Genomic DNA, 23,965 nt, shown 5'->3' with positions numbered 1-23,965 from the left:
AAATAAAGTAGTATCTTTTCAACCAAGTCGTTATCTTTTTGTAAAAAAAAATCCCAAGAAATTTTATTTCAAATATCTAATCATAATCTTTTCAAGCGATACTAATAACAGCAAAATCTGAATAGTCAGACCAATCATCTACTTTAGGACCAACGGCAAATACGTAGTTTCCTTCGACTTCGCGAGAGTCAAGATTTAAAGGAAAGTGACCCGAGTCAATGTCAAGTGCTTCCTCCATATGGTAAAGCTCTCCAAAAACAACTTCTCCGTCTTCGTCTTGAGATACTGGAAGAAGGTAAACGTAATTTATATCTTGACATTCTCCTGTGACAGTCCAAGTAACATCATAAGTGCCGTAGGTATCCCAAACGGTTCCATTGGAAGGGTAGGTAAGCTCCAGGCATTTATTTGCTTCTTTAGCTTCGTGTTTGTCCGAAGGAACGGTTGAAGATGGTGGAGCAGCAGATACCAGAGAAATGAGAAACAAAACCAGACCGAATACAATAGAAAGCATCATTTCTTTTAAAGATAATACAAGTAGAGAAGAATAATGAAGATAAATTAAACAAGTAGGATATACTGTATATATACTTGTTTCCACCGCAGTGAGGATATTACTGTTATTATTTTTCTTCTTCTTCTTCGTCTTCTTTTGTTTGTTTGTTTATTTCTTGCTCTCTCTCCAAGCCATTGATAAAAGAGTTTCTTTTGTATATAAGAATAGCTAATAGCCACCCTTGGCTTAGCTCTTGGGTGCATATGATATGTATTTTAATAATCAGGAATTTTAAACATGTAAATATGTAAACTTAAAAACTCGATTATTGATTTATTTCCCATAGCTTTAGTAAATTAGATAGTGTAAAATCTATTTTGTCTATATTCTTTCTCTGTTTATTTATTAGGCGTTTTGGTGGCTGTCAGGCTAACCGGTATAAATAAATATGAGAAATTAAGGTAAGTGAAAAACCATGAAACTTCAAAAGACTTGCAGCCTCATTTTTGTATAGCCTCAAGAATAAACCTTCACAGTATTTGCGGCTCACTGGTATATATATATAGCGTAATCGTATGCTCACTTGACTGTGGTATCTTTACTATGATACGCATGGTCTTGAAACTTTTTAATTATTAACCCAAAGGCAAATGTAAGTACCTCGTATGATTGCCCTTTATTAACAGGTGCTTGCTGATGATATATTATTTCTACTGGCCGGCTTCTATTGCTATGTCTACCTCTTCTTATGCTGTTTTTTGAGGTTGAACTATGTATTTAGGATATTATATGCATCACTTGAAGACTCCTTTTGTCCGACTATTTTAAACATTGTTTACACGGTAGTATCAGTTACAGAGAATAATACGGCTCCAAGCAAACAGAAAAAAAGACATAGGTACAGTAGGTTATTCTGACACATCATTTTATTCTCTATGGAGTTCCATACTTACAAAGTTTTTTTTGGCTTCTACAAAGAGATTGTTTAGATGATTACAAGTAAGAAATCTGAACATTAACCCCTGTTCACATACAACTAATTTTATTTTGGTATCATCCAAAAAAGATAAGCTGAATATTTGAAAAGATCAATGTTATAGGCAAAGTAGATATTAGGCAAAAACCAGCTATAAAGCCGCCTTGTCAAACCGCCAGAAAACAGAAAAAAAAAACAGCCAAAAAAACCGTTTTTTTTCGTAGAGACGAGTTAAAAAAAAGCTGAATATAGGGGGTACTCAGTCCAGTTGTCCGAACAATTTGTAAACTCAGACAATGATATTATTGGACCGAAATTGTGATACAGTTAATGTGGACAGACTAAAAGGGCAAAAACAGGGCAAAAAAAGGGCAAAATTTTTAATCGACTCTAATTAGCTAGTTTTCTTTCATTGCCACTAGGATTGAGAAGAGAAGCATTTTTTTATGGAGAGGATGTGCCATATAATGAGAGGTCTAGAAAAACTCGCAATAAAAGGTTCTCACTTAATGACAGAGACGGGATTATATGCACAATTTTATCTAATATGTATTTTGAACTAATTTTGGACTTTTTTTTAAAAAAAAGGTGTGGACAGTCATAAATTAGTCTGATTGACTAAGTTCAGGATGAAGTTGTTTTACCCTTTTTTTGAACTTTTAGTATGTCCACACCAAATATACCTCAATTAAATACTACTATTAGATGAGAGCAACAAATGTCCATTTATATCATACATATTTACACCATCTACAGAAATAGATTACACAACAGTTCTTGGAAGACACACCCAAATTAAGTTGCACAATCACTACAAGGTAATTGCTTACACACATACATATATATATATATATATATTCTAGCTATTAACGCACAAGCCATTTTGTAAGCAAAGATACTTCAATAAATAACTGTGTGGAAAAAGAATTTACTGGTGCTACTAATGAGCTATATATATATTCTTTTGAAGAACAGACTCAAGATTCTGGGTAAATTAATATATTTTGCTTGTAGCGTAGACAAAATTTGTGGCTTTACTAATTTATTACCAATTTATCCTATAAGCCGTAATTAGATATTGTTTCTTCTTCTTACGAATGACGGGATATCTTTGACATTGTCAGAGCACAGGTCAGATCCTATCGTGCTTAGAAAATATATAATAATGAAAGAGTTTGATAGAAAGAAAGAGAAAGAAAAGGTAATAAAATATTAAAATTTATAAATCCAATTCTCGTAAAAAAAAATTAAATAAAAAGATCAAATTCCCATTTTGGGGCCGACTTCCCGTCCGCTCATTCATGTTCCTGACATGATAAGTCCTTATTGATGATGATACTTGACCGATTTGTGACAACGACAGGTACATTGCTGATTAATTTCAATAATTTATTGTACAAGTAGATGTCAGGCTAGAATTTCTGGCAATGCTTCAATATATATACATACAGTACTCACAAAAAGAAAATAGCACTATATATCAAAGCCACAGTAGGCTACAGTTGTGGTATCAACAATCCAATCATCTTCTTCTTTTTTGGCGAACCCACTGGGCTTTTGTCTGAGATTATCAACTATCTCTTTTCAATGTGGTTATTGTTGTGGTTGTAGTAGTGGCCAAGACATTTGTAGTGACACAAAATTTTCCACAATGTTAATAAAAGCCAACTATACAACGTAGATAGCTAAAATAGCTACTAAATACTATACAATATACAATACACAATAAAATAAAGAATCCAAATCTTGCTTAAATCCTTTATTTTGTTATATATTCTTTGTGCGTGGGTGCAAATAATTGATGTGCCTGTATAATTTCTTTCCGGAAATGGCGTGAGTATACAAGTATAAGTATAAATGTATTTATATTTATGTCAACAGTTCCTTTTTTTTATTATCAAATTTAAGGATAAAAATTAGTATATTTTGATATATTTATTTGTATATTATAAGAAAATAATATGGAAATAAGACTGAAAGGGTAGAAGAAAGAAGGAAGAGGGGAAAATTTACAAGAGGAGGAGTAAGGGAATTATTATAATTCTTAAGTATTTTTTTTATTACTGTCGTGGTGTGTGGAAAGTAGATTCTGGCATGGGCATTGGACTAAAAGTAAGAGGTGCTGGAGACTGGTATTGGCCAGGCTGAGCTTCGTAGTCGGAATAGGGAGCAGTGGCTTCTGGTATATGTCTTTGTGCTGGTGCTCCTCCTCCTCCTCCTGTTCCTTCATGACGATAGTCCTGATAGGAATATTCGTGTTGTTCTTGTGCAGCCATAGGAGAAGATCGGTAGTACGAGTCATGATGAGGTTGTGGGACTTCTTGTTTCTGCTCAGCCGGAGGATCATAGGGCGACTCAAAGGGCGACCGCTGTGTATTTACGACTTGTCCGTCAAAATGGTCCCCTCCAAATGATTGTACTGGTCTGTAGTTTCTTCCAACGTGGTCCTCCTCGTAGTCTGTCTGGAAAGCAGCCGATTGTCTGTTTAATGACTGTTCCTTTTTATTATTTCTCATTGCCTGCTTCTCTCGGAAAGAATCGATGAGCGAGCACACAAGCGACATGGCCCACAGGATACATGTCATCCAAGAGAAAGCAGCACCTGCCTTAGCAAGATTACACTATTTATTTATTTATTTATTTATTTTTAAATATAAAGATACATATTAGTTTAATCTAGAATATATTTCGAATAATACCTTCCATACTAACTACTGCTATCATCATCACCAGAAACTATTTCTTTATTTTTACCTGAGTGGCCCAGGAGCCAGTGTATGAGCTTCCAAAAGATTCTTCTTTTTCGGAATCAAAGCTGCAGGTCGAATCCTTGTTTGAATAGACGGTCATGGCAATACCTGCAGTTGCCCAGAGAACGGTGTCAAAGATGCCGAATACGATGTTTGTGCGTGGTTTAAGAAAGAACTTTGCCAATTTCTTGAACTTTGTCTTGCGTTCATAGGCCCATGGGAAGAATACGATAAAAATAGGAGTTCCAAAGGTGGCAAAGAAGACGAACAAGGACCAGTTGGGCGCTGGATCGCTTCCACCCTGTTGGTTTTCATATATAGGTTAATAATGCTTATTTGGGCTGGAATAGTGAATAGAAGAGTAAAGTATTGTGAAGAATAACTTGCGTTGAATTTGTTAAGGATTCCTATGACAGGACCAATCATACAGACTGCCAAGAGAGACAATAAGACTTGAGCAGCGTGAAGGCTTATTTGTACTGTTGCCAAGTGAGGCATACTATCAGGTACGGACAAGGGGACATCGATTTGTACAACACGTCCCATAGTAAGTTAAACAAGAATAGGCTATATGGTCTTTGGTTGGTTTGCAAAACGAGAAATAGAAATAGATAGAGTAGGAAGAAGAAGAAGAAGAAGAGGTGAAAATAATAACAATCCAAAAAAAGAAAGAAAATAAGAAAGAAAGCAAAAAAAAAAAAGAAAGGTCCGTCTAAAATATTAAATGGGTAACAAAAATACGGTCTTGGAATGGCCTGTCTTGAGTAACAGGGCTAACTTTAGCCCAATTTTTTTTTAATTTATTATTGTTAATTTATTTATATTAAGGACTATTCTTAAATTGACTGGTGAATAAAATACCTAGTCAATTGCCCATTGCCCATTGCCCATTGCCTATTGTCTTATTGCCTTCATTGTACTTGCTTTCTCAGCCTCAAAGTGAGTACAAAAAATTTCTGGGCTGGTTGATTTAAAATAAAAGAAAAGAGCCAAGCCAAGATTCTACCCTTATTCCATCAGCCATTCAAAAAATAAAATAAAATAAAATAATATATTTATTAATTTTCTTCTTCTTCTTCATCATCATCTTCTTCTTCTTTTTTGGAGGCTTACAGTACATATATATACATATATATGCGTGTGTGTGTGCCTGTGTGCCTATGTGCCTGTGTATAACTTCAAAGTACCCAATAATAATCTGGCTGACATCACCGTTTTTATTGTACTCTTTCTCTCTTTTGGGCTTCTTTATGTTACAACTTCTTGGATAAGATTAATAAACCCCAAGAATTTATTAGCCCACATACATACATACACACATATATATATTTAATTGTTCAATATTACAATTTATATACAGTGCGGCTGGTAAACTTTGTCCGTTTTAAAGAAAAATAAACGTCCGTTTGTTATGAGATGATTGTCGTATTAACACTGCAAAAATTGGCACTAAATGTTACACCACAAGATGAATAGTTTTCTTTTCTTTTCATTTTTTCTTACCTCTTGAAAAATAAGACCTTTAAACAAGTCCGTCTTAATAACAGGGTACTCTTCTTTTTTGGCAATTGGATTTTCAGATGAAAATACAGTGGTTTCTCTGTAGATATGACAACCGGATATAATCATCCAAATCCAAGTCCAACATCACTTTTTCTAAGAGGAACATGTGCACTTGGTACCTCAATAATGAATTTCAGGGATTTGCAGGTATCAGTATGAAACTTAATGTCTGTTAAGTCTCTCAGAAAGAAAGCCTGTTTGACTTTCTTTGCTTCATTAATGAGGCGACTTATCCTTAAGCTGGGTGATTACTCCATCCTTGATACAACAATAATTTCGGCGGTATAGGACCCCTTTTGTGAATACACTAAGCCTGAGTGTTTCTCGTTGTACGAGGTTGTGGCGCCATACCATCCCACACCACTGCTTACCTGTTGTGCTCTGCTTCAATAAAAGATCCTGCACACTTCTTCTTCTCTTGCCCTTCCAGACCCTGAGTTTGGAGTATCATGCTGGCTTGACATGTACCCGGACGAAATGTACAATCGGCAAGCGGCATTCTCCTTCGCAATTTTTCTGAAGCGTTCAGATACGTCTGATCTGCTAGTTGTACTGGTCGTTGTCACTGTGCATGCAATTTGGCGCGCTCACTGGAACTTTGTTTCCAAAGAATGTGCCTTCCTAGCCGGTATGATAGCAGCGAGAGCTTCGAGTGTCATGTTACAGAATCTCGTAACGAAGACTTTAGATACTTTTCTCACCCAATAATCTTTAATTTTAATTTTTCTTAACTCTACTCTCTGACCAGCTAATCTGGCATGCTCATCCCCTTTCCTATTTTTTCAAAATGGACAATATTTACCAGCCGCATTGTATATATATAAAAATCACACACATACATTGAATATTAAAACCCCGATCCGAGTTGAGCAAAAAAAAAAAAAAAAAAGACCCGCTTTTAGGAATTTTAATATTTTCTTTTGGTTCTGTTTTTTTTATATACACATTGATACATTGATGATACATTGATATATATATATATATAGATATAGATATAGATATAGATATAGATATTCTTTACCTTTCTTTCTTTCTCTCTTTCTTTCTTTCTTTCTTCCTTCTTTGCATTCTCTCCAGCATCAATATCATTTGCGTTTTGCCATGGCAATTCGTCTCTTTCCACTCCTTTTCCTCATCTCATTTGTAGGTGCATCAACTTACCAAAAAGACCAGCCCATTGCTCTATATTACAACAAACTTTTCACCTACGGAACTCATCTACCCATCGCCTATTCATCCCCTTCATTCCTTTGTCCCCCAATACCCAGTCGAAATGCTCTATTTGATTCTACCTGGCTAGCCATGGAAAGAGATCTCCGAGGCGATCGCCCTGTACAAAGTGACCTAAATGTAAAACAAAGCAAAATCCATAGATAGACAAGATAGTTACAGATTTAATGTCAAAATTAGAATTTGCAGAATTTATGTTATCTATTTTATACATATATGTGTGTGTGTGTGTGTATGTCATTTAAGAAATATTTGATCGCATTTATTATTACTATTATTATTATTATTATTTTATAAGAAAAGTGTAATTATTGATAATTTATTTATTTCTTTGTTTAGATTGTAGTTGGACAAGACATGCAGTGTCAGACCGTTTGTTCCAAAGGATGGTCAGTAGAAGACGCCATGAATGCAAAGCAATTTATCGAGAATGATTATCAAGTCGAATGGTAAATGCTAACAAGAAGTATAATTTGATTCAATGCGAATCAAAGCCTTGTTCTTATTTTAATCTTTTTTCTTTCATTCATTCTGTGGTTAATTAAAGGTGGTTAGATGGTTTACCGGGAGCAACGGTTTCTTATACCAACAAGGTCAGCACGCGTTCATATCGCGTCGGATTTCCATTAGGACAAGTTCTGGTAAATGTTATAATTATAGTAAAGTAAAAATAAAGAAGCAAACGAAAAGAGACTCAAATAGAAATGGTTGTACAAATGCACGCAGTTTAATATATAAATAAATATATCATGTAAATTATAATAATTATAATAATTCTGCTTATTTTATTTATAGAACGGCCAAACATATATCAATAACCACGTTGCAATCCACGTTTTATACACAACAGACGATAATGATAACCATGACAACGAAGTTACAGACAAAGACAACGACGATGATTATGCTAATAATAGTCGTATATCGATCATAGGCTTTGAAGTCTACCCAGATTCGTATGTTTCAATTTTTTTTTAATTATTAATTTATATAAATATTCTGGATATTAAATAAACATATGTATGGTACATAGGGTACAAAACGGTGATTGTAATCATCCAGCAGTAGACTACCCAAAACAACAAGTACTCGAACGTAAATCATCAATTAGATACACCTATTCAGTAACATGGAAACAGGTAAGCATACAATTACTATTATTATTGACAAAGTCGCTTACTTGATTCATTTGGTTGTTTTAAATTACTCGCAAGACTACCTTGACTGATCAATCAAGATGGGACAAGTATGTTTTGGAAACACCTCCAAAAAAGAATCTTGTTGCAACAGTCAATAGTGTAGTCGTGGCCTTATTATTATTGGGTGTCATTGCTGTCATTCTATTAAAAACAGCCAGCAAAGATAGTTTTGACGATGTTGAATACAAGGTTTGTGACTATATATCAATGTATATATATATATATATATACATATTAATAAACAAATATATGTACTGTATTGTATTTGTCAGCTTCATGAAGACTTTGAAGACAATGTTGGATGGCGTCTGATCCACAGAGATGTATTCAGACGGCCAATCTATGCTGGGCTGTTGGCTCCCTTGGTTGGTTCAGGTATCCAATTGATCACCGCGTCCTTTGTTACTGCCGGTAAGTATTATTTTTATGATTGGTTGATTTGGATATAAAATGTATGTGTATATCGAAAAAAAAATTGAACATGTTTTGTAGGATGTGTTATGTTGGGTACCTGTCATCCTGCTCAACCTGGTGCACTTCTTCTTCGATTTATGATTGGACAAATGCCTGGATGGTGAGAAATAAAAGAAAATGTAAATATCAAGGGAAATGTTTTTTTAAGACAAAATGATAGTCTTTTGGCTGGCTTTGTTACTGGAAAGATATATAGAATGTTTAAAGGAAAGCCTTGGGTATTGAATGGGTGTTTGGTAAGTGTGATTTTCTTTAATTAATTAAGTACATATATATTATATAAAAACCTAATTCAATTCATTTCAATTCATTTCAATTCATTTCAATAAAATCAAATAAAATCAAATATTATGTAGACAGCATTTATTGTGCCTGGATTTGTGGTTGTATGCCTTGTGCTTCAGACTATGATGGGATGGACCCAACTCTCATCAATTGCGATTCCGTTGCGTGGGTGGGTGATACTGATCATGGTTTGGTGGGGGGTTATGACCCCAATGACTCTAATGGGAGCATATGTGGGTCACCGATCCAAAGTAATTGAACACCCTGTCAGACCTTCATCAATTGCACGCATCATACCACATAAACAATGGTATCAACGACCAATGGCCAGGTAAATACCGATATACATAAATGTGTGTGCGTGTGTAGGATTTGTACAGATGCTTATTATATTATATTATTCTATTTTATTGAATTTGTAGTATTGTATTGGCTGGAGTATTGCCATTTGTTGTACTCTCAATGACCTATCATGAATGGTTGAATTCTATTTGGAGTGGGAATGTCGTCTTTTCAATGAACGAAGCCTTCTGGACATTTTCTCTCTATGCAACCACAGTAACTGAGATCACTGTTGTTCTGGTGTTCTTCCAACTATGCACAGAAGTAAATACTATTATATGATGCACAATAATGCAGGGGATAAAGAGAGATAAAGAGATAATCGTGTTCCTTAATTAATCAATTAATCATTCGTTTGCCTGTTTGTTTGTTTGTTTGTTTCTAGGACTACAATTGGTGGTGGATGTCTTTTGCTTCTGGTGCAGCACCTTCACTATGGATGGCAGGGTAAAAGATCTATAGTGTTATTGATATATGATATGTGAAGAAAAATAAGAGGATATTAATATTTTATTGGTAGATATGGACTTGTGCACTACTTGACCTTAACTAGTAATCCAAGTGTGGTTGGTGGACTAGTGTATGCTGTTCATATGTTGTTAGGCTGTATTCTGGTTGGTGTATCTAGTGGTGCACTCGGGTTCCTTAGTGCGTGTGTGATGGTCCGAAGGATTTATTCAGCAGTCAAGGTCAGAAAGAGAGAAAATTTATATAAATATAGAAAGATGTGTTGCATCGGTTATTCTGATTGGCTAATGTTTGTGCCTTGCGTAGGTTGATTAGAAATGTGTCTTTAAATATCCCCCGCGGAACTACAAGAGGTGTTCCGCGGTATTAAACAAGGAAGATAACCTTTTTTATTATAAAAATAAAAATAATCATTAAACACATATACATATAAAAATAATAATAAATAAACCAACCAACTATCGTTTTATCACAAAAAATCCTCTTTATCTTTCTCTTTCTCTTCCTTTTTATTATTTTCTATATATTCACAAGAAAATCTATACATAAAAGATGCCTGCCAGTACCAGTACCAGTACCAAACTAAACACATTCAATCCTATCGATGCCTTGCCTACACCAACATCTTCACCACCACCACAGCCACTCCTATCTTTAAGATCGCCGTCTTTTATGGCCCTGTCTGCGCCAGAAAACAAGCCAACAAAAGAAAAACCCCTGGGAGCAGTTGTTCAGACAATCCTTCAGGATCTCGACGGACGTGACAAGACAATAAAAATCATTCAATATTTTCTAAAGATGCTCGTTCATTATCATTTTCTGCAATCCAAGCGCTGGTCCCCGCTCACCAGTCAATTCTCAACCACCCGAAAGATCCTCCGCCTGGGTCATGTAATTGGTCCTATTAGAGAATTCTTGGCCACAAATGCCAAAAAGAACCCCCTGAAGACCATCGAACTTGTGAACGGTATTGTTCAAGAACTAGCCGACGATCTCTATTGTCTGTTCAAGCTGGGTATTGTGCCTTCAAAGATCGGCAAAAGAGCAGAAATCATAGCCTACTACTGTTGGTTTGCTGCAATCTTATCAGACACCAGATCAGGCCTTAAATCATTGGCCAAAATGCAGTCCAAACAAGTCAGCCAAGACGAATTAGCCCAACATAACCAGAAGATACACATGGCCAAGATCTCGTTTGCCAAATTAATGCTAGATGGTGTATTTTGTGGTATGTTTTACTTTTATTTATACTTATACTTTTATGTCAAACAAGTCATTAAATCTAACTCACATACCTTTAATCAACCAATAACAGCTTGCGATATCTGGCAGCCATCGTTTGGAAACACTGTTCAAATATGGGCCGGTCTTTGTAGTGGCTCACTTTCTGGCTACAAACTGTGGCATAAACTCTCAGCATAGATAGATAGATATATAGATAGACAAGACAGGACAAAAGTGAAAAGGAAGAAGAAGAAGAAGAAGAAAAACGTGATATATTGGATAGTTGTATCTACAAAACTGTCCCTATCCAATATACACTACACTACACTACACTACACTACACTACACCACATCGCATATTGATACTTGTTTTTCTTTTCTTTTCTTTTCTTACATCAATAATCTCAAGACACATTATTTCTTCATACCACACATTGCACTTCACACACAAATTCATCCTTTCTATTTCATACCCCACATCTATTTTTAAAAATAATAATACTACTACTACCACTACTATGAAACTGTTAATAATAAATAATTAAATAATTTCTGATTGCACAAATCTTTAATGTCTTCCGATTACAATTACGATTCCTATAAAAAATTGGGCTTTAAAATGTGTTAGAAAAACAACGAAAAAGAAATTCATACTATATTTTTCTTCCTTTGCTATTAATTGAAACACCACGTTTTTTTTTTTCAAAGACAAAAATACGTTGTCAGAAATAATAAAACTGATCATCTTGTCCATTTACTTTGCTAAAGAACAGTTTCTCTACAAAGTAAACAGAGCAGCTTATTGGTGCTGTCATTTCCGCCAAAGGAGGGGGGTTTGACTCTTGAAAATAGAAAAAAGCCGGAGTCCAATTGTTTCTCGTGGGTATAAGAAAAATACTCCATAACAGAATCTGTCAAAGGTCCTATCCTCATGGAACAATCTTACGGGAACGACGTTTCCTGATGGGGTACCACGTTTCTATCTAACCAGACTGATTAATTGTGTCTATCTGTCTGGGCCGGTACCTTTCTCTAATCCTTCAGGGCAAAATGATGTGTCCTGAAAAAACGCATTATATTTATTGTACACATTAGCTTTACTACTTTGTGTTAATCTATCTCTCCCAAGGCACCAAACTGTCATTATTTTAAGTGCCACAGTTTGTATTTGGGCAACTTAATAATAAAAGTTTGTCTCATACAAAAAAACAAATCCTGTATATTCAATTAGTAGCCCTGGATTTAGACTTGACAATAAAAAAGTAATAATTAGTTACAAGCGCACCATATCAATAGCTGCTTATGCAGAACAGTATGAGTTGTTGTCATTAGAGTGTCTCGCAATCTTGTTGGATATTCTACTATTTATTATCCTTACGCGTATCATGTCTTTCTCTTTTCCCCACCTAAATATTCCCAGAGTCTGGCAGTACCAACTGGTAAGTAATCCTCATAAACAATTTTTTGCTTTTTTTTTATGTATAAAAAGAAGATCTTGATACGAGTATTCTGTATCCCAGTTTTGTATTAATGATTTTAATAAAAGTATATTCTTAGGGACCAGATATTATTATTCCATGACGGCAAAAAGGTCACGATTTGTTGCCTGGTTGAATAAAAATGTCGTCTCCCACCAGGAAATGGCATGCCAGTAGTTGCATTGACATACTTCTTTTGCAAACAGAATAAAAGTTTATTTGGTCTTGAAAAAAAGGTGAAGATCCTGAGTTAAGGCGTATATACCAAATCTCTATAAAAAAATTGAGTCATATACAACAAAGTACGATCAAAATTACAACCATATAATAGATGTAATAAAAAAAACACAATTAATTTAAAAAAAAACGAAATGGGCAAAAGAACTTGAAAAGAACAGAGACAATGACACAATTCATAAAAAAAATCAAGCGATATGCTGAATACGGTTTCGATTATACCAATAAGAAAGCCAAAATGAGTAAAGAGGATGAAGATGGGATAATCACACCCATTGAACAAGTAATAGACGCAGACAGTTATGGCGTAATTAAGTTACGGGAAGAACCAGAAGAATTTTCGTAGAACGGATGTTATAGCCAAGGGAAAAGTTAAAAATTGTTTGAACGTCACAAGTCTCCATTATCATTGAAAGATGTATTTCATAAGAACACCTTGTAATTATGATCCTTCTCTCCCCTCGTATATTATCAATACAAGTAGCCTTTAAAATAGTATTTCATGTATATTATAAAAAAAAAGGCTCCTCAATGGGTCAATTAAAGTAAATCTTATAAAGAGGTTATCTTCAAAAATTAAGATTTATAATAAAATGAGAAGCCAAATGTCATATTCTAACAGTACTTTTATTGTATTATTTATGTGGCGTATATAACTTATGTACAGAAGCACTCATATGAATTTGATATTCCAAGAGCTTCTAGATAATCTAATCCAACTCAATGCACTTATTGTTATTAATGGTAGAAATGTCATTAGTTTTGAACAATGCAAAAAATACATAATATTTCTGAGGTTCTCAGGGCTATCCATGACGATAGTCACACACCGCCTTTTTATCTAATGCCTCTCCTAAATTAACATCCTCGCCATCACAACCAGAACCTCTCCTATCTCTGAGATCGCCGTCCTTAATGGGACCGCCTTTGTCAGAAAACAAACCGCCTGTATACACTCACTCATATATTAATATAATAAGGATATAGAGACAATACAGTAGTACAATAGTTTATTTATTAACAGCTATTATGACCATTTTGTGTACGAATATAAAGAGATAGAGACAGGAATGTCTTCATAAGGAGAATAACGAGAAGAGGAGGAATAAGAGGGAAATAAAAAGAGAATACAAGCAAGAATATACATGGTAAAATACCTTTTTAGGAAAATTAATTGTGTACACTATATTACACGTGGGGAGACGGGGAGACGGGGAGTTGGGATCCATTGATATACATCAGCTAAAATTAAGTTTTTTTTCCCAGATACAGACGCAGAAGCAAAGTTCAGAAAGGCTCGAAATATGACTTGGTATTACTACTACTATTACTGCTGCTAGTAATAATAATAATGATATTCTTATTATTATTTGGAATGCCCTGCTGGATGAACTGTGGCTCGGTGCTCTTTGTGGAGGTGACTTGTTCTAATATCACCGATGTCCGTTTCATATGGATAGATGTGCTGCGAAAACGGCGGAGGAGACTTTAGCCTCATAGCTACATTGCTCTACAATAGCAATAAGACACTTTAATGGAACGGGATTTATTATAGGCAATAATAAAAATACGACTAACCTCTATTTCCATATGTTTAGGACCCATCAGATCAAGGCCTTCAGCTGAAAAGTCTTTCCAGTTCTGCCAGTTGATTCCAATAGGTCGAAGTGGAGGATATGACGGAATGTATGACATGATGATGTACAAGAATCCAAATGCCAGATTAAGAGTACCAGCAATAATATTCACTACAGCTACATCCAAAACAAGGCACCCAAAACTACACAAATAAACATTTGTTTATTTGTTTTAAGAGATCTGTAGTATTTTACTGCGACTTACAATATCAGGACCATTCCACGACCACGGTACAAACAGATAAATGGAAAATAGTCGATGGAGATATTGGACTGATGAAATTCATTCACAACCAAGAGAGCTGCGATTATTCTATAGCCATTGATATATGAATATATGTATATATAAGCGTGAATTATGGACAGAAAGTAGTGTTACAGCAATAAAGAGCAAACGGTCGGCTTACATTCCATAGATACCCATTACAATCTGTGAAAAGTTCGCATTTAAACACTTTACGATGGTTGAAGCGATAACCAAGAGGTACAGGCAGATATTCATCCCATTAAGTCCAAGACTGAGGATGTTTTCCACCTTTGTTCGGGATAGCATTTATTACGGTTATGATTATGGTTGTAGTTGTAGTTGCGGCTAAAATTATGGTAGTTAACAAAGAAGAAGATGTCTATATATGCGTATATGCATGCAAGCACATATATATTAAATAATAGTCTATCTCATATATATATATATATACATTACGTTATTCCAAGATTGGAATCCAAAGTAAACATTCAATTCAAAAATGTTATCGTATTGCCTCATTTGGCCACCACCAACAAAAACACACACACGCACAAATGTATATATTCATAGTGTAAAAAGAGAGAAAAAAAATAAAGAAAAAGAAAGACTTTAAAGTGAGAGAGGGATGTCTAGTGAACTACGCCCAGACTTCTTACACTTTCAGGACGTGATGAAGTAGATCCTTTTCGTTGAGCAGCCCCTTGGCGATGAGACTTCATTCGGTTCACAAAAGCATTTCCACCTGCTGCTTGTTCTCGGCAAATCGGGCACCCAATATTTCGAGTAGTCTTGAGTAGAGCAGCATGGTTGATCTTACTAGTCAACGACCCAGACTGAATCGAAGCCTTGATTTCAGGATCATTTTTATCCAACAAGCACTTTTCATGGTATGCATGCCGGCAGAAAAATACAATTGTATTGGGGAACTCATCCATACTACCGTCATCAAACACAGTCTCTTCGCACAGGTTACAAAGCATATCTTCGGCTACAAAAAGAAAATGATGTTTCTCTTTTAGTAAATAGCAGTAGAGCACTTGACTTAAGCTCCAGAAAGAAAATCGATACTTTACGATCACATTTTATTCCGCGTTTTTGAGTCTTGTACATTCTGTCAGCCAAAAACACGCTATCACTGACCAAAATCTTTTCACATCCTTGGTGCAAAGACATCTAATATAGAAAAGACAAATTAACACATATAGAGTTAGATGATTATATATATATATACATACCTGTAGGTTGTAATCTTGAAGAATCTTTAGCAGTGATTCCTTTAATCCTGGAATCTCGAGCTCATCTGGGATCCGTTTGATGAGACGCAGTGGTTCAATGTCTGTACCAACATTCTCCAACAATCCTCGAATAAATACTAAAAGAGAACGCAAAATTAGAAGCAAATTTGACAATCTGGCATATACAATAAACAAGGTAAAAGTATTTGCACAGCTTACATGGTTTGTCCATAGAATATGTCAAGAGATCTTCCCAAAGATCATCATCCTTTTGTTCTTTTGCAAAATCAATGGCCTAAAAGAACGAGATAGATAGATGATAGTTATATTAAGCTTCTCTTTATGTGCTTGTTGATAATACTAACCCTTTGAACATCACTCAATCGTTCAATAATCAACATCAAAGCCTTTTTGTTGTTACCCATACGTCCGAGTATAAAGACCATTTCAGGAACCAAGTCTTTTTCTTCACAAACTTTGTAAGCCTACAAAAGTCGAAAATTTGGGAAGAGGGTTAAAAAGTGAGCTGTTTGGATCGTTCCTTTTATATATCATATATAGGTATTTGCTTTTACCTTTTCAAGAGAGATGTAATGACTTGCTCGAAGAAAGTCTAGTAATTTAGGGTAGTCATACTCTGCATACAACTCAACCTAAGAACACACAGAGAAAAATAGACATCCAAGTGTTATCCTTCTTTACATTACCAGTATTAAATTCCGAAATATACAAAGACACTTTTCTTGCCTGCAAGTCATGGAATTCATAACCTAGGTGACGGTCTCGATCAAAGAGAGCATCCAAATAAACATGAAGAAACTTTCTAGAATTCCACAGTTGCTTCACAACATTTCTTGGCTACACACACACACATACAGAATATTAAGTACAATGGAAAGAATCTATGCTTATATATAAAGGTTAGTTTACCTGAATTGCTTCTGTGTTTTTCACCAATAATTGTACAGCAGGCATCTGGCTAGTTTTCTTTGGTAGTCCCATTGTGGTATTTGGATCGAGTTTTGTCTGAGCTTCTTCCTTCTTTATCAAATGTTGGTCGAATTCCATCAACAGTACAGCCTTGTCTTTGACAGCATCAAACATATTATACTCCTGTATTAATTCGAATGCATTTGGTCGTCGCAGTCGAAGGTTGTATTCAATGGCTTTGTCTGGCTGATTGTTATAAGTATATCTACAGAATTATATATATATATATATATAGAACATAGCATACTAATGTTAATACTATTAGAATTTTTCTATGGTTGATATTAACTTACAAATCGGCAAGACACTCCAAAAGAATCTCATTATTCTTGTCTTTTGGCATATAGTCTTCTACAGCAACAATAACATTGGAGATATTGTAAAGAGATCGAGGCCATTTGTGAAGAGTTTTTAAAAGAGCCTATACTTATCATTATCATTATCATTATCATTTGGTTTCTTTGAGATTAATTATCATATGTAATATTCTATAATATTGTTTTATACTTGCCTCTGGATCACTCTTTAAGAAATAAGCAAGTACGATTTCATAGAGTGTACTACTAAGCTGAGGATCTTTCATGGGTATAAAAGGTGCAATTGCCTACAATATTAACAATAACAATAGTAGGAATTTATATATACATATACATATTCATATACATATACAGACACACACACATATATCCACATGCAAATAGATACATAATCCAAGTTTTTTTTTATAATAGTGATAATGGTAATAATAATAAATAAATAATAAAATAATAATAGTAATAGTAATCGTAATAACAGTAGCAGTAGCAGTAGCAGTAGCAGTAGAAATAAAAGTAATGAAAGACAAAGATAACAATCTCGATATTTTTTTATATGTATATATATTCTTACCTTTAATTCTCCCAGCTCAATAAACCTAAACACCCAGTCTTCCCATAAGCCACGATCGCTTCGAAGAATACCCTTGCATTCTTTTGCAGCCTGGTCAAATCGATTCTCAATCACAAGCTGATTCAAGTAAGTATGTCCAATATCATCCACATTGAAGCGCTTGCTTCCACCCAAGGCCATAGCTTCTCTCGCTGCCTCAAGTGCCTCTCCGTAGCGCTCATGGTCCAAGAGCCACTCAATATGATCATCTTGATCTCTAGGCCGGGCAGCAATTAGATCCTTGGGTCCAGTCACATAAAACATATCCTCTCCTCTCAAGAATTCGAGAACATAGTCATTTGCCTGGTAATGCTCGTATCCTTGCAAAGCCAGGACATCTGCCGATATTTCTTCGTTGTCTTCGTTGATTATGTGCAATTCTGGGCGGGCAGCTAGCCTTTTTCTTTGAGACTCTGGATCTTGGGTATCTGCGTTAATAGAAGCAATGTCATCGTCGATAATGTAGGCTAGCAACAAGAGAGTGTCGTCAAAAGGTGCGATACCACAGATAATGTAGTCTGTTTGAAACATGGATATAATTTCGACATAGTGTGTTGGTTGGCCTTGTACTTGAGATTGCTTTGGTTTTTCCTACAGAAACCAGAAAGAAAAAAAGAAAAGAGAAAAAGCACACATGCTTATTATTACTATTATTATGATTATCATTTTACATAGAGCAAGTAATTATAATAATTGGTACAAATACTTTATAGATACAGAAAAGAAATATATATATATATATATATATTACCCTTATAGCAGCAATCTTGACAGTGTCAGCCCATGCAATCAATAGAGTAGAGTCATCTTTCCAACACATTCGACACTTGTAAAGATCGGCTCTCGGACTCCCTGCTGGTCTGTCAATATAGGTGATTCGAAGATGTGTGTTTGTGTCGTACATCTTGACACCGGTATCATTAGCCCAAGCAATAAAGCTCCCTCTCCATTGAATAGAGTAGACAGGACCTTCATTGGCGTGCAATACACTGTCTTTGTGACCCAACCACCCCTTTTCATTCATGATTAGTTGTTCAGCCATACCACCTGACACAAATTGACGAGTTGATTTGTGAGCATAGCCAGGATCCAATGCTACTGCTTTTACAGGACGTCTATAGTTGAAGTGTTGTATTTCGGGAGTATAGAGGGCATATATGTACACCTTTCCTAAAAGAAATATTCAAGTACCCAAATATACACATACACATATATTGATATTGATATTGATATAGCGAAAGATAGATAGATAGCAAAATACATATATGTATGTATGTATGTATGTATGTACGTGTTCTTCTTTCAATTTACCATCATCAGAGGCACTTGCAACATATTCGTCCGAACTGTCAATCGAGATATCATTGACAGTAGCAGAGTGATTTCGGAAGCTCTTGATTACGTTACCCTCAAAGTCAAGGATGTGGACACAGCCCCAGTGAGTACCAAGAGCCTTGAGTTAATAGTAACAGCAACAATAATAATAAATTATTATTTGTTTTGTTTAGTTGCTCGACATCTTTAATTCATTCTTGCTGAGCACGTATAATAAATATATTTCTTTCTTTCTTTCGTTGTTTTTTTTTTAAAAAAAGAAAGGGTTTTCCTTAAAGTCCATCTCACCACAAATTTGTCTGACACTCGTAATGTAGAAGCGGCATCCTTTCCAAGGAGGTCTCGTACACCAGCACCAACGCGACGGTAGCGTAGCTTCGGTTCTTCTCCTATTTCATCTTCGTCGTCTTCGTCTTCGTCTTCATCGTCCTCGTCTTCGTCGTCTTCGTCTTCGTCTTCGCCGTATTCTTCGGTCTCTGTATTTATTTCAGTATCTGCTTCTGTTTCTGTTTCAGTGTCTTCTCCTTCTTGTTCCTCGTCATTGTTGCCTGGGTAATTATCTGTTTCATCATGACTTTCTAGATGGTCACTAGTACTATTACTGTCATGGTTTGTTCCTTCGTGTTCGTCTTCGTGGTCAACCAATGAAGGTTCGGTTTTAGTTTGTTGGCTCGGTTGGTTTGTCTCGGCCATGATCAATTAGGCGTTCGAGTTTCCTGAGAGATGAAAATGAATGAAATAATAAAGAGGCTTGCTACTTTTGATATATAAATATAAAATAGAATTATTATATTATATTATATTATATATTTTATTTTATTTTACTTTTACTTTATTTTTTTATTTTATTTTATTTTATTTTATTTTATTTTGCCTTTTTTTGGAGTAAGGGGGAAAGAGTTCCAAAACGCTTTACATGAAACTTTTTGATCTTCCGCCTTTTATACAAGTTATACCATATATATATATATATGTTATACATTCACAATATCTGTTTGATTTATATATATATATATATTCATTATAAAAAGCAACAAGAAATACGGTGGCGTGATTAGACAATAATTTTTTTTTGATATATACATATAAACATATTTAAAAGATAATGTGAGAGTTTATTTAATGTCTAATGAGGAATCTTTGCTTGTTTTTACAAGTTAAATTTTTTTTTGAATGCAAGATTTAATTATGGGATGACCATCATTATTATAATGTCATGATGTTGAATTCTGTAAATGACTAAGATTAGGTATTAATAAGATAGCATTGTGATTGTCAATTTTAGTATACTTTTTTTTTTAGTTATTTAGAAAAATAATGAAAAGAAGTAAGATCATATTATGCGCCTGTCTATATGCGCACGATGTTAATAGTAGCTACAGTAATAGTAGCAAAAGTGACAGACGTAGGGACAGCACACAAAGCAAAAAGAAGGAAATAATAACTCTTTTATTATGATTTGTAATTACTTAATATCCTTAATATCTTTCTCTTTGACTAAAATGTCTTGTCTGTATATGTGGGTCTTCATTGATTTGTATATATGTATACATTGTTCATTTCATTTTGTATTATGCTCGAACCTTGCCCTTGTCATCTGGGCAATTGGATAATTGAGGTTTGATTCCCCAACTGATAACCACAACCAGAACCATAATTATAGACATAGACATATTAGGTTGTATATACAAAGGAAGAATATTAGTATATTTGATTTGGATTAATAGCAGCGAGAGAGATAAATAATGTAGTTACTATTGTATATATATATATATATATATATATATTCAAAAAAAAAGATATGTATACTTGCATTCGAATAGTTCCATCGTCGCTTCCGGTCGCGAACATTGTATGTGTGTGTGAATACCAAGATACACAGTTCACAGTATCTGTGTGTCCACAAAGGACCTCTAATAATTCCTGGTGCTCTCTGCTCCAGACATAAACGCAATTATCTAAAGGTTTCGTTTCCATTTATTTATTCATTTTGTTAGTTAATAAAACATAAAAAAAGGGAAGAAACTATGTATCATTTAGACTTCAAATATCCGGATTTACCTTCGCTTCCACTCAGTACAAATGAATCGTCAGGGCCACCAAATGTAGACCGAATAACATATTCTCCTTGCTTGTGGCCGGCGTATTTGTGTTTCAAGGTTTGGTCTTCCAGATTCCACAAGTGAATCTCTTGGAGCTCCTTGATATTAACTAATGCAAATCGGGAATCCTTGGTCAGTGTCAAGGATGTGATTCCACCGCTTTCCTTTATTTTACTAGATAAATTTAAATACATAAGATAGAATAGATGAGCACACACAAACACACACATGTATATCCATATATATATATATATTCTCAAAAGTGTAGAACTCAAACAAAATACTACTAATCATAGCCATAATCATAGAGATCTACCTGAACGGAGAAAGATTGGGGTAGTCAAAATTATAAACCGAAATGTTATTTTCATAACTAGCAATTACAAGCCGACGCCCATCTGCGGATAATTTCATATCCAATACACGTTCTACTATCCATGTATTCACAAGTGTACCATCAAGGTTCTATAATACATTTCTGTTAACTCCCTCGTATTCTGATATATATACTTATTAAATATTAATGACCGTAAGCTTACCCACAAACATATCTTTTTGTCACAACCAGCAGAAAGTACATGTTTTCCATCAGGTAACCATGCACAGCTTGTAACCTGTTCTTCGTGTTCAAGGAAGTTCTGGATGAGGTCACCAGTCTACACGGTCCATATTTTTTTTTACCAATAAATTAATAATATTAATATTAATAATGGAAGTAGTAGTAATAGAGTAATTTTGTTTGTATTATTTACCATTGGATCCCACAGCCTCATTGCATGATCACATCCACAAATCAAAAGTCTTTTATCATCCGGAGACCATTCACAATAAGAGCTGCTGTCAGGTTGCCCGCTTAGTACTTGAATTACTTCAAATGTCTACATTATTAAAACACGGTTTTGGATTCTTTTTAAACATTATGTGCGTATAAGTATCTTGATTTCTTACGCTTATATCCCAAATAGTACAGGTTTTGTCCTTAGAAACTGATGCCAAATATTTTCCATTATGAGAAAACGCAATATGCCATACTTGATCTGCATGTCCTTCGAGAACGCGAATGGTGGATTTAGGGAAACGATCTCTGTATTTATATTTACATATACATGTACGTATATTCACCACATTCTTAGATACTTTTGCTTTGTTATATTATGTTATATAAACCCATGAATCTGAATATAGATACACCAATACTCGCAAGCATATGTATATTTATACGTATACATTTATTCTATTCTATTTTATTTTATTTCCCAATAGTCCTTTATGTTTTACTTACTTGTCACACGCATGATCTTCGAAGAGGGAATAATCAGATTCCGCAACATTGTGATAAAGACATCCTCTCCGCTGCCATTGAAAGGCCTGATCAATAAGTGTCAACATACGCTCTTTTGGGATCATCGAAGAAGGAAGAATGTAGCCTACAAAAGCATACATATACAAGCACATGCACATACACACATACACACACGTACAGAGATATATGTACATTTAATATTTATCCTATAGTAAAGATATCTTTTCGGCTTTTTTTTTTTAAAAAAAAAAACACGCACGCACGCACACACTTACGTTGTAACTCAACCAATAATAGTTCTCTTGATTTTCCTCCTGCCCCATCCCATCGTGCCTGTGCCTTTACATCTTCTGCTGTTGAACAAAGAATCAGACTTGAAAGTTCATGAATACGATCGACATTTAAGCCTAGAGGTGTCAGCTCAGTCCGGAGGCTGTAGAGTGCATTTAGTGTCTTTCTATCTTCCAAGAGCTCTAGAAATCTTTGCTCTCGGATAAGAAATATAGCTTGTGAAAGGTCTTCAGTTTTAGATAGTGCCATGGTTGGCAGTAACGCTTCTGCAGCTGTCCAATCTCCCGTCAGGATAGCTTGACGAAACGAAGTAACATTGTCAGATTCCAAAGTAACACCAGACTCCTTCTCAAGCATCATTGCAGGTCCACTGTGTGTATGTGCGCGTATATATATATATATATGTGTGTGTGTGTGTGTGTGTGTGTGTGTGTGTGCGTGGCATTGTGCAAAAGAAATGTGCAATTGTATATATATATACGTTATAAATATCAAATCTTTGAGCATCATTGTTGGCAAAAAAAAATCAGTTTAATCTTACTGATAGTCTAGGTCTTGCAATGTTTGTAGAACAAGTCTCACCAACTCATCCTTATTCACATTCCCTAAACGTGATTCGGGTTGAGAAGATTGACTATTACTTGCAGTATGTTTGGTGATTTGCATGGTATTTGAGGTACTCTTTTATTATTAAAAGATGAGGGGAAAAAAGAAGTGATTTTTCTTTTTAAAAAAATGGTAACTTTCTTTCTTTCTTTCCGTCAAAAAATATTGAGTAACTTAAAGGACGATGAGGAAGTACAAGGAAGAAGAAGAGAAAATAATAAGAGGAAAGTAGTGGTTATTTTCCCTATGCAAGAAATAAAATGGCTTTAGGTCGGAGAGACGTACTACATCAGTAGACCAGCACAGTCACGTAAGCCTTCTTTCTCTCACTATCCCTTTCCTATATATATATATACATTAGATCTTTGTCTGTTTCCATCCATTTGTTTATAAATACGTGTATTACTATTTTATGATTGCATACGTTATAAGTGTCCTTCTTATTTTTACTCAAGAAATAAAAATTCTTGATATATATACTTGATTTATTATATAAAGAAAATATGAAAAGATATGAATGATTGCAAAGAATATATGTATGCGTGTGTGTGAAAGTATGCGTTTGTCCTT

At 34.8% G+C, this 23,965-nt stretch overlaps 6 protein-coding genes across 6 annotated transcripts; 2 read left to right on the top strand and 4 right to left on the bottom strand.

Moving 5' to 3' along the window:
• Positions 1 to 91: 91 nt before the first annotated feature.
• On the bottom strand, positions 92 to 517 carry PHYBLDRAFT_68964 (hypothetical protein; the record flags this gene model as incomplete). Its single annotated transcript, XM_018442035.1, has 1 exon — positions 92 to 517. One exon carries the CDS (start codon positions 515 to 517, stop codon positions 92 to 94), a length of 426 nt encoding a protein of 141 aa, XP_018286447.1.
• A 2,860-nt stretch (positions 518 to 3,377) lies between these two features.
• On the bottom strand, positions 3,378 to 4,768 carry PHYBLDRAFT_188737 (hypothetical protein; the record flags this gene model as incomplete). The annotated part of the gene is made up of 3 exons (XM_018439554.1): positions 3,378 to 4,093; positions 4,227 to 4,523; positions 4,703 to 4,768. 3 exons carry the CDS (start codon positions 4,766 to 4,768, stop codon positions 3,533 to 3,535), a joined length of 924 nt encoding a protein of 307 aa, XP_018286446.1. The 3' UTR covers positions 3,378 to 3,532.
• A 1,236-nt stretch (positions 4,769 to 6,004) lies between these two features.
• Positions 6,005 to 10,214, top strand: PHYBLDRAFT_183250 (hypothetical protein; the record flags this gene model as incomplete). Its single annotated transcript, XM_018438738.1, has 16 exons — positions 6,005 to 6,067; positions 6,182 to 6,457; positions 6,863 to 7,135; positions 7,355 to 7,464; positions 7,563 to 7,656; positions 7,811 to 7,971; positions 8,049 to 8,154; positions 8,230 to 8,403; positions 8,487 to 8,625; positions 8,707 to 8,788; positions 8,849 to 8,924; positions 9,045 to 9,304; positions 9,396 to 9,579; positions 9,701 to 9,762; positions 9,836 to 10,004; positions 10,090 to 10,214. 16 exons carry the CDS (start codon positions 6,005 to 6,007, stop codon positions 10,096 to 10,098), a joined length of 2,238 nt encoding a protein of 745 aa, XP_018286445.1. The 3' UTR covers positions 10,099 to 10,214.
• Positions 10,215 to 10,297: 83 nt separating this feature from the next.
• Positions 10,298 to 11,569, top strand: PHYBLDRAFT_160165 (hypothetical protein). The gene is made up of 2 exons (XM_018434128.1): positions 10,298 to 11,011; positions 11,099 to 11,569. The coding sequence occupies exons 1-2, from the start codon at positions 10,336 to 10,338 to the stop codon at positions 11,203 to 11,205; spliced, it is 783 nt and encodes a 260-aa protein (XP_018286444.1). The 5' UTR covers positions 10,298 to 10,335; the 3' UTR covers positions 11,206 to 11,569.
• Positions 11,570 to 14,088: 2,519 nt separating this feature from the next.
• PHYBLDRAFT_68959 (hypothetical protein) lies at positions 14,089 to 14,912 on the bottom strand (the record flags this gene model as incomplete). The annotated part of the gene is made up of 4 exons (XM_018442034.1): positions 14,089 to 14,232; positions 14,301 to 14,502; positions 14,565 to 14,672; positions 14,767 to 14,912. The coding sequence occupies 4 exons, from the start codon at positions 14,910 to 14,912 to the stop codon at positions 14,089 to 14,091; spliced, it is 600 nt and encodes a 199-aa protein (XP_018286443.1).
• Positions 14,913 to 20,521: 5,609 nt separating this feature from the next.
• On the bottom strand, positions 20,522 to 23,593 carry PHYBLDRAFT_127663 (hypothetical protein). The gene is made up of 10 exons (XM_018429181.1): positions 23,331 to 23,593; positions 22,774 to 23,159; positions 22,478 to 22,622; positions 22,144 to 22,279; positions 21,948 to 22,073; positions 21,735 to 21,851; positions 21,512 to 21,660; positions 21,155 to 21,369; positions 20,907 to 21,051; positions 20,522 to 20,725 (listed from the first exon to the last, which is right to left on the bottom strand). Exons 1-10 carry the CDS (start codon positions 23,453 to 23,455, stop codon positions 20,665 to 20,667), a joined length of 1,605 nt encoding a protein of 534 aa, XP_018286442.1. The 5' UTR covers positions 23,456 to 23,593; the 3' UTR covers positions 20,522 to 20,664.
• Positions 23,594 to 23,965: the final 372 nt, after the last annotated feature.

This window comes from Phycomyces blakesleeanus, assembly GCF_001638985.1.
Source record: "Phycomyces blakesleeanus NRRL 1555(-) unplaced genomic scaffold PHYBLscaffold_25, whole genome shotgun sequence".
Classification (NCBI taxonomy): domain Eukaryota; kingdom Fungi; phylum Mucoromycota; class Mucoromycetes; order Mucorales; family Phycomycetaceae; genus Phycomyces; species Phycomyces blakesleeanus.
The sequence above is the reverse complement of the archived record's forward strand: the minus strand, read 5'-3'. Positions and strand labels throughout refer to the sequence as shown.